Genomic DNA, 17356 nt, shown 5'->3' on the forward strand with positions numbered 1-17356 from the left:
ACGTTAATGTGATCACCATTTTGGTGTGTTTAGCTATTGTCAAACCTTCATATTTTGGCATTAGATGCTTAATGAAATATAGGTCTAACAACACAATTATCCATTTTAACATCGTTATTGATTTAGAAACGATGTCTGATAATATTTTACACATCGGTTCATGAAGAAGAGCGATGTCCAATGTTACGTTGGACATCGGTTCCTTGGTCTATATCGATGTCTATATTTATGTTAGACATCGGTTTTTGTTTATATATCGATGTCCATAGTAATTCTAGACATCGGTTTTTGTTTATATATCGATGTCCATAGTAATGCTAGACATCGATTTTTGTTTAAGAACTGATGTACATTCTCTTTCTTGACATCGGTTTTTGTTTAGTAACTGATGTATTATATCTTTTTTGACATCGGTTTTTGTTTCCAAACTGATATATTTTCTCTTTTCTGACATCAATTTTTATTTTCAAACTGATGTAATTTCTATTTTTTGACATCAGTTCTTCATCAGTAACTGATGTTTTTTTCTTTTCTTGACATCAGTCTGTGAATTCAAACTAATGTTATAACCCTTTCGTGCTGTATTTGGTACTAGAAAGCTGATCCACACATAACATGAAATTCAAATATTGGGAAATTGCATTAATTTCTATACAAAATTAGAGCTTCAAGCATCAATTCAGTTGTACATGTATAATGGGATGATTTTATTCTGCAATAGATACATAGTTTGAGGACTTTGACAATCCTGAATTACAATTACATATCTGAAATTTGAAATTTGCACACACAAAAAAAAAAAAGAGTACCTAAGGGTCATCATCTTGTGTTGGGGAGTCTAGCCGTCACAGAACAGTCACTGGTTCTGTGGCAATTGATGTTCTTCACTCAAGCCAGTCAACAGTTCTTCACTCATTTCAGCTCGTACTGTCTTTGTTTGGCGGACAAACTACAAGGAAGATTCTGTTGATGAAGGAAGATAAAGTGCTTATCCTCTCTGCATAAGAAGAAAATTTATAAGACAGATTAGATGTCAGTGATTCGATGTTAGTCTATCTTTACACTATTAATAGGGAAGTGAGACCTGTTTGGAAGTTGATCAAGCTGGGATTACAATCAAATATTGGCAGATCATTATTCCCATCCTCCACCTATGTACAACCAAACAACCAAAAAAAGTAAAAAGCAATCTCTGATGCTCGATTTAGTACTCACAATCAAACAGAACAATCTTCAAAGTCAATATTACAGTCTCTGATCCTTAATACATCGGATCAACCAAAAGGTTAAAAGCAATCCGTGATACCGAACCCGATAGCTAATCAGTTGAACTCATAAATCTATGTGGAACAACATTGTTGCAGCAATGGGCTAAATGCTAATCTCAGTCCACAAATGTTTTTTGATATCAGTAGACTGTAAAAGTTTTAATAATCATGTTACTGTACAGATTTCTAAAGGAATTTTCTCTGCTCATCACTGTTTTTTAGTTGGAATGACGGCATATAATGAACAGTACTGCTCATAACAATCTCGCACCCTATAATTTTCTATCAATATATTTTCCTTAAAATCAACTTATCTAAAAGCAAAATAATAAAAAATCTGTTACTCATACCTTGATTATGCTCTCTGCACAAGTAGAGATCAGAATAAAGTAAATTGGTATCAGCAAAAAGGAATAGAGAACCGAGACTTGAGCTGGGCTCCGAATCAAGTATCCAATGCATGAGTACTTGCCCAATCCTCTGCAAAAAGGAATTATAATCTCCAAACCAGAAATTAAAGCCATATCACAAAAAAACTCACACCAAAGTCATGAAGAATCTGAGTTCTTTACCTCAATGAAGCAGTCATGGAAAAAGAGATGCAGCAACTGAGCCGAGACATTCCTCTGCTGGCCGTAAATCCAAGCCTGAGGGCACAAGGAAGCATATAATGAGTACTGAGATATTCTTAGCAGCAGTTAGAGAAGGAAAGAGCATAATTCTATATTGTACTTTTCCACTATAAACACATCCTACTGAGAAAGAAAAAGTCTATATAACTAAACTAATCTATTCTTCTCCAAAGCAGTATCCAAAGCTTGCAAGATATCTCGGAACTGTGAAAGAAAAAAAAAACAAAACAAAGCTTATCTCAAACTCCATACAACATATATATTTTATCATAACTTAAGTGTATATAACATTCTTACCTGCAAGTGCTAGGCTGCTAGCTTATCGGCCAAATAACAGGGCTTCTATTTCATGGCAATATCCACCTAAACTTTTCCCAGCAATATGAAACCAAGCTTGTCAGCAGAAAATTTTCCTTCATCAATTTGTTGACTCGGTTTGTCCCAAGAGGTTGCTGAGCCATTTACAAATTTAAATGCTCCTTGCTTATGTTATTTTGTAGCTGTCTATTGACTCTCTAGTTCGTGTCCTTTGAAGGTGTAAGCATAACAAGAACACAAAAGGGGTTAATTATAAGAAGAACCAAAACAGAAAGTAAAAATTTAGAGAACTTATGCCCGATATAATCAGAACCATCATTGAACACTCTAAATAAATCAAAACAAAACACATTAGTTAACTGGGTTTTCAATTTGCGTCCCGGTTGAGAAGAAAAATAAACAATTGAAATTTAGAAATAACCAATTAAATCATATTGAAGGGAAATACAAGACTATAGATGCGATTTAGGTGTTACCACAGTTCAATTTGACAAGGGCTCATCTTATGTTCTGGGCAATGGTGTGGCTATCCACTAATGAGACCGGGTACCTTGACGTTTTTGCTGTCGCGAACTACGGCGCCGCAATGCTCGCCGTCTTGCTTTTAACAATATCTCCAATCTATGATTAAACATAGAAGATAACTATCAACAATCACCAGTAACCTAAATTCAAATTGAGAAACAGAAACTCTAACCCCCAATTTCACATTCTCGTACCTGACAAATTAATCCCAAATTACTTCCACATTCTGGTGATATAATTGAGAAGCTTCTCAGAATCATCAAAGAACAGAGACACCACTTCCACAACAAAATCTGGGTTGCTCTCATCTTGAAGTTGTTAAAGCTGCAAAACCGGGCCATCCAAAAGCCCCTTCTCTCCCAAAAACCCACTAGGAAACAAATATGACCAAATAAAATCAAGAACACAACAAAAATCAAAACAAACCCATCTGAAAATTATTCATAAATCTCAACATTAATTTTATGTTCCTTACCTCCAAAATTGACAGAAGCTTGTAGCTTCAACATACTCTTGTATCTGGAAAGACCCAAGCACAACTTGATAAGCGAAATAACTAGGACTCAGCATCCAACCCAATTGGAACTGACAGAATGAAATCGAACCAACAACAAGGCAGCAAGAGCAATTTGAACATTCATTCATTTAATCAAGAGTAAAGCAGCAACTTACCCGAGCTTGAAAATTTCTGAAGCGAACCAAGTTTCCAAGAGCAAGATCAGTTGACCACGAGCCCGATACGCTGAAAACCCAGAAATTAACGAAAGAGTGAGACATATATCGATTCTAAACCCAGAACAGATCGATTGAAAACATTAAACCCAGAAATTCAATTCAACCCAAAAATTCAAGCAAAATTGAGAGGATAAAGATGAAAGTGATACCGTCGGGGTGGAAGGAGAAAAGAGAAGGAGGAGGGGCAAGGCGGAGCTCCGGCGTGGACTGCGTCTTTAGCTGATCTGGTGAATTGGAGAAGAGAGATGAGAGAACAAGTGTGCCAAAGGAAGAGGAGGAGGAGGATAGCGGAGGCGGAGGCGGAGGCTGAGGCAGAGAGCAGTTGGGTGCTGGTCGGAGGAGGAGGATGAGGAAGAGGAGGCAAACGAAGTGTAGTCGGGCGTTTAGGGTTTGAGAGAGAAAATTAACCGAGTATAGTCGCGTGGGAAACTGACCAAGTGTTGGAGGCAAACGAAAATTTGTTCCCCCGCCTCATCATTAACCGAGTATAGTCGTTTCCGCCCTTTCTCAAAATTTTGCAAAAAAACAGAGACATCGGTCAAAAATGATAAACGATGTTAATTGTAAAAATAGAAATCGATTTTCCAAGAACTGATGTTACAAATCTCTTTTACATCGCGTGAATTTCTGACCGATGTCTATGACATGATGTCTATTAACATTATTCTAGTAGTGAGGGCTATGAGCTGGGCTAAAGGTGACCTTTTATATAGCCCTCAGGCTATTTTTTCATGGGCTCCGCATTGCTAGTATAAATAAATCATATGAGAAAAAATATAGAGATCAACGGCTGAGATTGATTAAAATCTGCAGCTGGCTGATGTCAACTAGCTATTTCAAAATGTATCCGTTGGTTTTTTTTTTTTCAAAATGTAACGGCGCTTTTGAAAAAATAAAAAATAAAAAAATAAAATATTCCTATAAATACTCATATCACCTCATGTTCATATCTCACATTCTCTCATATTTTTTTCGACCTCAAAATCTATTTCTTCTATCTGACCTAGTCGTCTCTCTGCTAGGGTTTGAGAAACCTCTCCTTTACAGCGGCGACTTCTCCGATTTCCTCTATTGCTCGCCAATAGAGGCTATGGCCGTTCTCTGGCTGCTTCTTCTCTCCTTCGTTGCTTTGGGTGACTGTGTTTCTGTGATAGTTTCGAGTTTTAGTGGCAATGGTGGTGCCGGACTCGATGATTTTGCTTGGTGCCGGACTCGATGATTTTGCTTGGTGGGTAGACCGGATGCTGATTGGGTTGAGATGGAGGTCCACGTACGTGGTGTTGTCCAGATCGGGGCCGAGCGACGGTGGAAAGGATTGGGTTTTTCAGCCCGATCTCATTGAAAGTTCTCTAGCGAAGGCTGGCCGGCTCGTAGCGAACTGTGCGACTGGGTCTGCTGCTCTCGACAGTGGTGTAACGGCTGGAGTTCCTGGTTGTTTTGGTTGGACCCAGACTACTACGTTTTGCTCGGGTTGTAGTCCTTCGATGGCAGTGATGATGGTGGATGGCTCTCGCTCATCGGAGGAGCCGATCTGCTGGCGCCGTGATAGAAGATGGGGTTGTCCATGCTGCGGCAGCTGGACGGAGGAAGCTACTGCACTCCCATCTATAGGCTGAGCCTAATTTCTGACATTTTGGGCTAGCTCAAGGCCCGCTGATCCAGGGTGGGCTATCCTTGCTCATCCCAAAGAATGGAGTGGTTGGGCCTTAAACTAGGGTGTGGGGCTTCTGTTTGGGCTCTTGCTTTGGTTTACCTATTTGGTATGGGGTTGGCTAGATTGGGGCTCTAGGGCCTATAGTACTAGTACTATTTAAATTTTGCTTCGGTCGCAAACACTAGTGCTCGGTTGAAAATATTTATTAATTAGCTTCTGAGCATCTAGTTTTTGTTAGAATAATGGTGAGTGGACTTCCTAAAAAGTTGGTGTACTCTGGGTTTACGGAGTTCTATTTTATATAATAGGATCTTTGTATGTCATAAAGGACAACTCTTTTTGTTGACCCCATTGGGGTGTGTCGTTTGGTACTACTTGCTGAATTATAAAACCGGGCTGACTGGCCTATTTCGATTCAAAAAAATATTTTTTTCTACCTCCTTACTCCCATATCTAAAAAATAAATAAAATTTTATCAAAAAATAATTATATAAGTGTATAAATAGTAGTATAATTATAAAATACTATATATTTGAAAAATATAATAAATATAATAAAATAACATGATATTTAAACTTATAGCCCTAAGGGTTGGAGATTGTCAAAATTATAACTCTTACTATTTGCATGAATAGTAATTATCGGGACTGAAATTTAGCCCGAGAGCTATTTTAGCTCCCCACAATTGTAGATGGCCTAAAGTACAAATCTTGATTATCATATTCCCCTTTCTAGTCTCATTCAATTAATCCAAAGCTCATTCTCTTCTCTCACCGATTTCTCTCTCCATCTCTGATCGCTGTCATCTAATTTCTTTCTCTTCTCGTCAAAAACAAATCAAACTCAATTATTTCCTCCTTGTATATATGCTTCTAAGTCATGCTTGTTCCTCTTGTTAGCTGTGCTTGTTAATTATTTTGCTTCTGATATGGTTTTTGTTTAATTGGGGTCTTTATTTTTGTTGTAAAAATGAATGAAAGCAGAATTTTGTAGATCTAAAAAGGCTCTAGTAGAAACATATTCTTCTTAGATCAATTCATGGTAGATTTGAAAAGATAGATATGAAAATCATGCTTGAAAACTTCAATCTACATGAAAAACTGAATCGATAAGGAAACCAAAGCCGAAGCCAGTTAAACCGACTCAGTGGATGTGGAAAGTTTTTTATCGGCTTCAGTGACTGAGATGTTAAAATCGAGTCCACCCCTAATCATAGAGTGTACTTGGCATCCGTCGATAATTGGGTGGGTCAAGATCAATATTGATGGAGCATGGAAGCATGAGACAAACAATGGGTTATGGAATAATTTTTAGAGATTATAATGGTTGTTTTCTAGGAGTTTTTGCTTACAATATTGATATTCTTAGCTCCGTGACGACAGAGATTATGGCGGTTATCAAGATAATTGAGCTAATTTGGATTCATGTTTGGAAACATAAATTTAATTTTCAATATACAAGTCACGCAAGAAATTTTCATTTCATTCTTCTAAAAAAAAAAAAAAAAATCATTAGAACCTTATTCCAATTTTTCATTCCATTGTTGCCACCCGGGTAAACTGGTAAAGTGGCCGAACTCGCGAGCAATCGGTTTCAACTTTCAGTACTTTAATTAGCCCACGGTTTTGAGTTGGTGCCTTTACTGCTTTCCTTTATATATAAGACAACATATAACAAAGAGAGCTCCATCAAGAAACGGAATCTAGCAAAACATGGTGGGTCAGTGGACGGTGGCGAAGCCAAGCCGGAGCGACGACGTTTTGGATGCCGACGAACAGCTCAGGATCGCCACCCAGATCAAAGCTCAGTTCGACTCTGCAGCGCCAAAGCGACCCATGAAGCCGAATCGAAGCGAACCCGATTCACCAGCTCCAGCTCTCTCCATCGTTGACCCAACCAACATTCCTGAGCTTGACAAGCTTCGTACTCTTCAGTCTCAATCCCATGTCAGTAACCAATCACCGACTCGTCGTTTTCTTCTTTTTCAGGTTCTGTAGTTAATGGAGTTTTGATTTAACAGGTCAGAATCTCAGATGAGGGAGCTAGCATCATGGTACAAGATGAGTTTGTGGATACCCAATATTACAAGGAACTGAATTCCATTGACAAACAGCATCACATGGTATATATGTTCTAATCAAACTGTCAATTGCTTTCTTTCTTTCTTTTTTTCTCTGAAAAAAAATATATGTAGTGGTTTCTAGTGAGTTTGATTATGAAGGTTTAATTTGAATCTGGATTTGATCATAATTTGGACAGACTGGGACTGGGTTTATAAGGGTGGAGAGGGAAGAAGAGGGAAATGAAGATGGCTATGATATTCAGTTGAATGGAATTCATGGTGGTTCAAATGGTATAGTGCGGGCTGGTTTCAGAAGCAACCCTGCAACAAATGACTGGATTCCCAAGACTGATGAAGATCTGGTATGGATTTAGAGTGATTGTTATTATCATTGTTAGTGATTGTTATTACAAGAATTAAGCATGTAATACTGAAGGAATTGGGAATGTTCTGTTTTATTAATTGTACCATGTTTCTTTGTTCTATATGATCACCAGGTCTTCATTTCCTCAAAGCCAAATCGAAGTGAGAACTGAGAGCTGTTTTTAGATCTGGACAGATCTCGTGTTGTATCAATGTACTTTTCTATAGTTCATATTCATGTCATAGTCATAGCTCATTGGCAAAAAGGACCTGATAAGTATGGATTTGAGGGAAGCTTCCAGATTTTACTCGTAAAAAAATTGTCTTTGAAGATAAGCACCAAATTCTTATTTTTTTTGTCAACTAAGCACCAAATTCTTTACTGTATTGTGTTCTTATCCATTTCCATTGTAGATAAAATTTAGTAATCGATTAGACTGGGCCAACTGACTCTGCAATGCACCTAACCGGTTATTTAACTCAAAGCTGTCCTAATCAAACGAAGCTGTTTCAAAGAAATTTACTAGTTCAATATAACTTAATTCTTTACAAACCTTAGACACAAAGATACAAATGATCGATCAAAGACTCAAAAGCGACATAATATTATTTTTCTAAACTGCAATAATTATGCTGTGTGCTCGGTAGGTTTAGTGAGAACATTGTTTAGAATGGGTCGTTCTTTACGCAGCCTCTAATGGCACAGCTTAGTCATATCAACTTTTTCCTCGCTTACTCTCTCTCGTTCAAAGCATCAACCCTAAGGTCTGGCCCAACGCCGCTCCAGGGCAGGCCTTACTTCCAACTCAAAAACCAACACCTAATATATGATTGATCAGTCCTGATCACATGGTCAGCAACTGACCAGGGATCATTTGCTCAATCACCGTCCGATTGAAATCGGACGGTTCACAACTCTCTTCTCCTATCTCATCACTTAGCTGTGAACCGTCCGATTTCAATCGGACGGTGATTGAGCAAAAATTCCATGGTCAGCAGCTGACCATTGGAACGGGATTGATGATATCAACCCTTAATATTTCTGATTTAACTTTTCACCGAAGTAACCAAAAGTTACATTTGATGTTATCCAGCCATCCGTTCATGTTAGTGAAAATACACATTAGTGTTCTAAATCCCTTGGGATCAAAATGGCATAAGCTTGTATGACTCATTCTTGACTTCTTCTCACTTATATCTGAAATATTGTAAAGACTAGCATGGATGCCCGCGCGTTGCTGCGGGTTTTAGAACGAAATCTGAAAGTTTAGGAGGATAGAGCATCTAGTTAAGAACTAACGTATATCATGTTTTACTGAAATTCAGTGTTCAAAAACATATTACAGTTGCTGTCGAAATAGCTTGCCAAAAATAAGTTGTTGTACTTATAGGCTAACTTGGTTACAGCAAATGCCTGATCTGGTTGCTAAAAATAAGTGATGATGTCGATTGCTAATCATGCATGCTGAGAAGTTGTTAGCCTAGTGGTGATCTGTAGTGGAGGTTGTCCAAAAAGTTGCTTCCTCCAGCTCTATTTACATAAAAAGTGCTGCGACACTTCAGTCCATTTTTTCTTTGCTGATGATTTCTGTTGATGATGTTGCTGATTCAACACTGGTTTCCCTGTCACTGTGAAAGTAAGAAATTATAAAAGAGATAGTAAAGGTCAGTAATTATAAAAGATGTAAGTTTCTTATCTCAAATAGCAATAGTGTGAAGCAATAGATATGTCTAATATTGTAATGTGCCAAAAAGAAGTTGGATACTGGAATTGTAAGTTCCTTTAAACCAGAATAAATTCAAATTTCAATCAACCATCTATTCAATGCAAATCAATATCTACAATCACGGAAAGTACCTCACAATGATAAAAAAGTAGTTAGATTGGATCAACTCTAACAATGAAGCAAAACAACTACAGAAACTATAGGAGATAATGACATTGACAAAAAAAAAAAAAAGGAATGTGAAGGAAAAGAAGTGTTCATGAAGAAAAAAAATAAGAAAAACGAAGCCTTCATGAGGAGACCAAATGAAAAACTACACAGAAACAACATCAAAGAAAAAAATGATAAATGCTAACATATGCATGAAACGATTTACTGAATCTAACCCCTTTCCATATGTAATTCCACAAAACACACCTCAAATGCAAACCCACACAGAACCCAAGTTCAAATCCGAAACTAAACACAGCTAGAGATAAACCTACAAACCCACCTTCTCTTACAAAACCAAAAGAAACCAGATTTCCAAGTCTTTTGAGAGCAAGTGAACCTTAGAAAACTGCAAAACTGTAAGATCTGAATCACAATTACTGACTTCCATACCAAAATTCCATTTTCAAGCAAAATTATTTTGGCTACATAAATGAGCTTGTCTATAGAGAATCAAAATAAAACTCTAGAGAAAAAATGTGTTGGAACTGAAACATAATGAACAGAATGAGAATGGAATCAATACCAGACCTTCAGATTTAGTCTCTTCAACAGTGAGCCTCACTTGCAAAACCAACACAGAGAAAAGAAGGCTTGATATATCAGCAGGGCGGATTGTACAGACAGTGTACTAAAAATTAAGAATAAGCATATTGAAACTCAACATCAATTCTCTTTCTATCAATTTCTGTGTATAAAATGCATCTACATTCCATTTATATCTTATCACTATTTTGGCTGTGATTGATCTTTTTCTGTTGTGACATGACATGTAGTTATAGAGGAACGAAACTTAAGAGTGAAGAAGCTGAAAAAAGAAGTTGGAAACACATTGAAATCAGTTAAGAATAGGAGGGGAAAAAAAACTATCAAACTTTAATGTTCAAAAGCAAACAGTATTTAGCTATTTATGACACTTTTACAAATCTGAGTAAAAAAATAAAAACAACTCAAGTAATATCTTTTCAACAACGTAAATAGAAGAAAATTCTTAAAACCATTGACTTGTAGAATGTTTTGAGAGCCTTTTCATAGCTATCTTGTTCATTTCTCAACATATCCTGAAATATATCCAACATTGTATTTAATCGTGATCTTAAGTGCACACACTACAGTCTGCATATACATTCAACGGTCCATGTTATGACTAAAACTATATGTATGCCACGTAGATCAAAAGTTACCTTAAAGAGACATCTGAAACTGCCTTCTCCAACCTTTTTGTGGCTCAAATAGTTGTTTGGATAGATAATATTAGCAGCCAAGTCAAAAACAATGGTAATTCCAGATCTTCCTTCTTGCTGTGCCCCAATTTTCCTGCAAAGCAGTGAAAGGATTAGGCATCGTAGGTGAGCTGATCTTCTTTTACAAATTACCATAAAGTGAAGTAAAGACCAATAACTGTATTATATTTCTAAGAGAAAAGAGCAGCGTGCAAACATATAAAGCCACTGGGTGCTATTGACTTATTAAGACCAGGCAATGGTTTCTAGAGGAACCCATGATATTGCACACATTCAGTATATTTAGAACAACATTACACAATAGAATATCCTTTTTCTTTCACCTAGAGCTTCTTAATTAAACACTCATATGGAAGAAAATAGTAATAATCCTAAACATCATACCAAGATATCCTAGTTCAAAAAAATGCCTGTGTATATTTTCTTCATCATTCAGTCATAGCACTTATCTATCATTATTCATTAAAAACATAGTATACTTGTTTACTGCGTGCCATGCAAAATGAAGACATTCTAAACCATTTGCCACTTCTGTCTGCAGTATCAACTTTTATGCACTATAGTAAATTGAAAAGACATACTAATATCAAAAAGCAATGTTTATGTGCTCTGAACTTTACATGAAACAGATATTTATGCGCTTTGAATTTGATAACAAATTAAGAGAAAGAAAAGAAAAGCAATGTTTTTTAGTAAGCATACAACTGAAGTGTTTTTGGCAAAAACTGAAAGCGCACACACTGATTTTTACTAATGAAATAGAAATATTGTAAAATATGAATGATTTCAATACCATGAAAATAACGACGTTAAATTTGCTCTAATTTTGATATGTACCTCTTTCAAAAGAAACACAAACTGATTCCCCCTCCTCTCTTTCTCACTGCAAAAGGAAACCCCATAAAACAATTATATCAGATGCTACTAATCAGATAGATTATAAAAAAAAAAAATCCTCCAACTTCCAAGCAATTACAGAAACAATTCCAACTGCTAATTCCCATGTTCACTCATAATATTGTAGCAAAATTGCACAAATCATATATCTGCCCTCTACCATATCAACCTCATATCTTAATCACCACCCAAAAATACACACACACACACACACACACACACACACACACACAAAGAAGGCCCAATTTATTGCACATTGAGAAAATGGAAGCAAAAGTAGCAGACCAATAATACAGACCAAAAGAGAAGACACAGATCTTACAGCAGCAGCAAGTGAAATCTGCATACAAAATCAATCCCAATAATTTTTTAGCATCGCAACAGATAACACTGCATCATGAACATGAAGAATGAACAATTTCCACAAAACCACATACAATAATAATAAAAAGAAAATTAAAACCTGCCCCTGAACTCAAAAAGAAGACACAGATTCAACAAAACAGAAATTTAATTACTTGATCAACCAATTGCAGCACCTTTACCTTGACATAATCTTTTTTCATCAATGTTACCACCCCGTAGAGTCAATAAGCAATTGATTATCAGAATCTTCCTGATTCTCTTGGATAGACTGATTGTTGACCGTAGGAGATGGTAACATTAATGAAAAAAAAATGTGAAAAAAAAAAAAAGATACTGCAGCTGGTCGATCAATTCACTCACACATGCATGAAACAATCTGCCAAATCTAACTACTTCTCATATCTAATTCCACAAAACACAGTCGAAATGGAAAACCACACAGAACCCACATAAAAAAATATTAAAAAAAAAAAAAAAAAAACCAAATCTCCCACAAAACCAAATTCAAATGCCAAACCAAACACTCAAAGGAAATTTTTAACCGGACAATAGAATCAATTCTTTGTTCTCTGCATCCATGGGATAGTTTACTTGGTGGCAAATTAACACAGAAAAAAGAAGTATAGCAAGTTTAGGAGGATAGAGCATCCATGAAAATAAATCTAGGATGGCCTCACTTCAGGTTTGGACTGGCATAAGTTTGAGTGTTAGTAAGGGATGCTAAAAAGCATCACAAATGATATTAGGTATGGATGCTCCAAATAATTAGTCATGGACGCTTGATACTCCAAATTGGATATAAGTGGCATGGAGATATAAGTGTATCTGTGTCAGGAAAATTGTTTTTAGCATTAGATATAATAAAGATTCTGTTTTGTATATATATACACATTTCCTGAATTTGTAGATATAAATTGTTACAGCAACAGATATACACTTATATGGAATTGATATGAAACTATATGGACAATTATATGCTCAAATTGTCAATTCCATGGGATTTAGTGTTTTATATACAATTGTCAATTCCATATAAGTGTAGATATAGTTTTGATAAATTATATATTATCAGTGTACCGAAACCCATGTAGTTTGTACCGAAACCCATGTTGTCCATATAGTTTCCTACAGCTAGCTATAAGTGATATACATTGATGAGGGTTATTATCAGCATGGATATTATCAGTGTAGATATAAATTGATATGTGTATATCTGTAGATATAACAAACGCCAGTATTAAATTCTGTTTTGTACAAATTCATTTGACTATGGGGTGTCCAAAACTTTATATTTGTCATGTGATATACACTTATATCTATTCTGATAATCTAAGTCTTACCTGCCATTCTTTCTTATAGCATCCATTCATTATTAGTTTAATGCTAATTGTAAGAACTTCTTTTCAGTTTTCAGTATGACAACCTAGATTTGTGATCCATGAGCAATAAGAAAGAAATAACCGTACATGGTTCTGGTAGAAGTGGGAAAAGCAAAAGACCCAGAAACTCCTCCCACTTCTGGAAAACCTGATCAACGCACCTCTCTCTCTCTCTCTCTCTCTCCCTCCTTCCATGCCTGGCAATCTGAAAGTAAAATCCGATCACAAAAATCCAAAGCAATTTCAATAGATTTGAAAGCAAAGCAATTCGAAAACCCAAAGCCACAAAAACGATGCAACCAAGCATCAAACCACAAAACCCAAAAGAAAAACACAAATTAAAACCAAAAAAGCCAGATACCTCAGATCAATACCCAATTACCCAATCTGATAATCGCAAACTCCTGCATCACCGAAACCCCAAATCAATGACATGCAAAGAACAAACAAACCATAAATCGAAAGAAAACTAACATGATGAGGACATGCAGAACCTATTCTCTGCAATTCTCTCCCTCTCTTTCACTCTATCAACAACAGAAACAGCAAACCTTACAGCAGGTCATAAATATTTATAGATCCAGTATTTTGCATTGGTTTGTTATAGTAGTTGTTGTTCTTGCTTCCATTTGCTTCGCTCTCAGCCAAGAACGAAGAGAGAGAGAGAAAGGATCGCGTCTACCTGCTCATCACGTTTTATACCATTAAGCCAACAGACGAAGGGCAAAACTGTCACTTAACAAAGTCGGCTCGGCTCGAGCCGGTCCTGTTCATAAGCCGATGAACAGTGAACTGAGAATTAGAAGATTATAAATTTTGGGTTGTGCTAAAGTAGCATTTTAAGCGGATCCGTTGCTAATCTGTCTTGTTCCCCCTACTCCCTCGATCAGTTTCTTCTCAATCCACTACCCTCCAACCCAACTCAGAACCGGCAAAAAGTCTGAAGGATTCGCCACCCCACCATACTGCAAAGCCTCCTTCATGATATCCTTAAATTGCCTAGCCTCTCTGTCATCCGACATAGACCACTTGTACCTCTTCCCGGCCACCATCATCATAATGACGTTGAAAATCTCCTACTATTACACTAGGTTTCAACTTTAGTGTCACATATTTACCAAAAAAAACTAGTGTCACATCCAATATCTTTATTAGTAAAAGCAAGATTTTAAATTGTTGCGGTAAGCTCGCTATATATAAATGGAAGAATGTCGAGATGTTTATTTTGTTGGAATACTTATATTTCTTTACAAACCTCACAAATATTGAAATTATTCAAAGACGTGCATAAAAGGTTACATCTAATTAAGCCTCTTCAAATACAGTACTCCCGTTCTCTGACGCAATCGGATTGATAACTAGGTTTACCAGCAATAAACCTAACAAAAGGGTTCTGGAGTCCACCAGAGATAAAAGAGAAAATTCTCTATTTTTATTGATAAAAGATGAAAGATAGGTTCTGCAGCCGCTTGCGGCTGCATAAATAAGAGAAAAGTAACCCTAGGGTGACTAACAATGAAACCCTAAAGCCCACGGATTAAAACAAAACAAATCCAAAATAAACTAGAAAACCTAAAATAAAAAGAATGCAAAACTAGCCTAAAAAATATTAAATCACGAATCAGATAATTAAAACGATACATTTTGGCCTAAATCTGATAGGGCTCACTAAAGTGAGTCTTGAAGATCTCGTCGTTTCCATTCTGGAAAGGAATCATGCGTCTCAAACAGACATTCTGGCCAAAAGTTAGTAAAATCTGATTCAAAATCAAAACCTAACTTTTCACACGAGAAATCCGAAAAGTCCAAAACCAAATCTTCTTGAATATTCCAGCGGCTAGTAACCTGATTACGCGTGAGTACTTATTTTCCAATCACTTTTCTTGATTCTACGCCGCTTCTTTACTTTGATGGTTTTTCGGCTAAACTGGGTCCATTCTCGTCCTACATCATTCTCCTCCACTATGAAAGAACTCGCCCTCGAGTTCCTCTTGAATAAAGGACAAGAATAGGGAGACAAAAGACCTGAGAAAAAATTAGACAATTGAACCTGTGAGCTATTGGCATGATCCTCTGCAAACTTTGATGGCACAATCATGAACCCAACACCAAAGATGAGTCTGTCATATGCATTTTGGCTTTCATAGGCGACCTGTGTAGATTCTTTTCGGCTCTCAAGGTTGCATTCTTGAATGACATCTGGTTCTGAATGTGATGTAGGACGAGAATGGACCCAGTTTAGCCGAAAAACCATCAAAGTAAAGAAGCGGCGTAGAATCAAGAAAAGTGATTGGAAAATAGGTAACTCACGCGTAATCAGGTTACTAGCCGCTGGAATATTCAAGAAGATTTGATTTTGGACTTTTCGGGTTTCTCGTGCGAAAAGTCAGGTTTTGATTTTGAATCAGATTTGACTAACTTTTAGCCAGAATGTCCGTTTGAGACGCATGATACCTTTCCAAAATGGGAACGACGAGATCTTCAAGACTCACTTTAGTGAGCCCTATCAGATTTAGGCCAAAATGTATCATCTTAATTATCCGATTCGTGATTTAATATTTTTTAGGCTAGTTTTGCATTCTTTTTATTTTAGGTTTTCTAGTTTGTTTTGGATTTTTTTTGTTTTAATCCGTGGGCTTTAGGGTTTCATTGTTAGTTGCCCTAGGGTTACTTTTCTCTTATAGAACCTATCTTTCATCTTTTATCTCTGGTGGACTCCAGAACCCTTTTGTTAGGTTTATTGCTGGTAAACGTAGTTATCAATCTGACTGTGTCAGGTGGTATCAGAGCAGGTCTTTCCTGTCTCTCTTATTTACCTCGATTATCCATGGGTGACGAACGTACTACCCCAATTACAAGAGCGGATTTGGATGCCCTTACCGCTCAGATGACAACTCAAATTGCTGCCATGAACGCTTAAATGGCAGAATTTTTTGGGTTGTTGGAAGGAAAAAACAACAACAAATGTAACAGAGGCGGGGAAGGACAACGTGCTAGAGCTCCACGTGGTGGTGGACGTGATATTAATCATGATTATGAGGATCTCATGACCAAGACTGATATTCCTTACTTTTCTGGTCACATGAGCGTGGAGGATTTTCTGGATTGGCAGGTTGAAGTGGATAGATTCTTTGAGATCATGGAAGTTCCAAAACACAAGAAGGCTAAGATGGTTTCTCGGAAGCTGAAGAAAGATGTTGCTTATTGGTGGGATCAGTTGCAGAGCTCTCGTCAGAGGCAAGGAAAAGAGCGTGTTCAGACATGGCGCAAGATGAAAGGTCTTCTTAGCGAAAAATTTCTACCTAGAGATTTTTCGATCAAGAATTACCCTCTTAAAATTTTTGAGAAGAAGTTAAATTCCAAAGAGTTTGCTTTGCCCGTTGAGAGTAACAGTTTAACTGAAGAGAAGATAGAAAAATTTTCAACAGAATAAGCCCCACAAGAAATCATCCATGATGAAGAAGAGATTAAATATGAAATTGCTCGTGTTGACATGGTTATTAATAATGAAGAAGTTTTGGAGCCTGCAATAAATCATTCTGATGTAGGACGAGAATGGACCCAGTTTAGCCGAAAAACCATCAAAGTAAAGAAGCGGCGTAGAATCAAGAAAAGTGATTGGAAAATAGGTAACTCACGCGTAATCAGGTTACTAGCCGCTGGAATATTCAAGAAGATTTGGTTTTGGACTTTTCGGGTTTCTCGTGCGAAAAGTCAGGTTTTGATTTTGAATCAGATTTGACTAACTTTTGGCCAGAATGTCCGTTTGAGACGCATGATACCTTTCCAGAATGGGAACGACGATATCTTCAAGACTCACTTTAGTGAGCCCTATCATATTTAGGCCAAAATGTATCGTCTTAATTATCCGATTCGTGAGTTATCTATTTTCCAATCACTTTTCTTGATTCTACGCCGCTTCCTTACTTTGATGGTTTTTTCGGCTAAACTGGGTCCATTCTCGTCCTACATCATT

The 17356-nt window shown here is 36.9% G+C and overlaps 2 protein-coding genes across 12 annotated transcripts; one reads left to right on the forward strand and one right to left on the reverse strand.

The window, feature by feature from the left end:
* Nucleotides 1–616: 616 nt before the first annotated feature.
* LOC133721361 (uncharacterized) lies at nt 617–3983 on the reverse strand. 11 transcript variants are annotated; one of them, XR_009852173.1, is made up of 10 exons: nt 3628–3981; nt 3416–3485; nt 3219–3262; nt 2938–3113; nt 2769–2839; nt 2198–2427; nt 1841–2104; nt 1619–1748; nt 1085–1151; nt 617–997 (listed from the first exon to the last, which is right to left on the reverse strand). XR_009852173.1 is itself a non-coding variant. In XM_062147951.1 (3 exons), exons 1-3 carry the CDS (start codon nt 1790–1792, stop codon nt 918–920), a joined length of 321 nt encoding a protein of 106 aa, XP_062003935.1. In that variant the 5' UTR covers nt 1793–1834; the 3' UTR covers nt 617–917. The 11 variants fall into 11 exon arrangements, 1 of the variants encoding a protein (XP_062003935.1); XR_009852172.1 differs by having other exon boundaries at nt 1619–1768; nt 1841–1915; nt 2054–2104; nt 2198–2839; nt 3628–3977; XR_009852168.1 differs by having other exon boundaries at nt 2695–2839; nt 3628–3974.
* Nucleotides 3984–6741: 2758 nt separating this feature from the next.
* Nucleotides 6742–7939, forward strand: LOC133727412 (uncharacterized). The gene is made up of 4 exons (XM_062154994.1): nt 6742–7078; nt 7153–7254; nt 7392–7556; nt 7692–7939. The coding sequence occupies exons 1-4, from the start codon at nt 6845–6847 to the stop codon at nt 7728–7730; spliced, it is 540 nt and encodes a 179-aa protein (XP_062010978.1). The 5' UTR covers nt 6742–6844; the 3' UTR covers nt 7731–7939.
* Nucleotides 7940–17356: the final 9417 nt, after the last annotated feature.

Source organism: Rosa rugosa, chromosome 1, assembly GCF_958449725.1.
Source record: "Rosa rugosa chromosome 1, drRosRugo1.1, whole genome shotgun sequence".
Taxonomy (NCBI): domain Eukaryota; kingdom Viridiplantae; phylum Streptophyta; class Magnoliopsida; order Rosales; family Rosaceae; genus Rosa; species Rosa rugosa.

What these genes read in the sequence shown, in the direction of transcription:
- LOC133721361 (XM_062147951.1), bottom strand. Translation starts at nt 1,792, where the DNA reads ATGGCTTTAATTTCTGGTTTGGAGATTATAATTCCTTTTTGCAGAGGA. An exon ending in GTGCAGAGAGCATAATCAAG is followed by an intron (nt 1,152 to 1,618) that starts GTATGAGTAACA and finishes GGTTGTACATAG; the next exon opens with GTGGAGGATGGGAATAATGA. An exon ending in CTTGATCAACTTCCAAACAG is followed by an intron (nt 998 to 1,084) that starts GTCTCACTTCCC and finishes CTTCTTATGCAG; the next exon opens with AGAGGATAAGCACTTTATCT.
- LOC133727412 (XM_062154994.1), top strand. Translation starts at nt 6,845, where the DNA reads ATGGTGGGTCAGTGGACGGTGGCGAAGCCAAGCCGGAGCGACGACGTT. An exon ending in TTGACAAACAGCATCACATG is followed by an intron (nt 7,255 to 7,391) that starts GTATATATGTTC and finishes TAATTTGGACAG; the next exon opens with ACTGGGACTGGGTTTATAAG. An exon ending in CCAAGACTGATGAAGATCTG is followed by an intron (nt 7,557 to 7,691) that starts GTATGGATTTAG and finishes TATGATCACCAG; the next exon opens with GTCTTCATTTCCTCAAAGCC.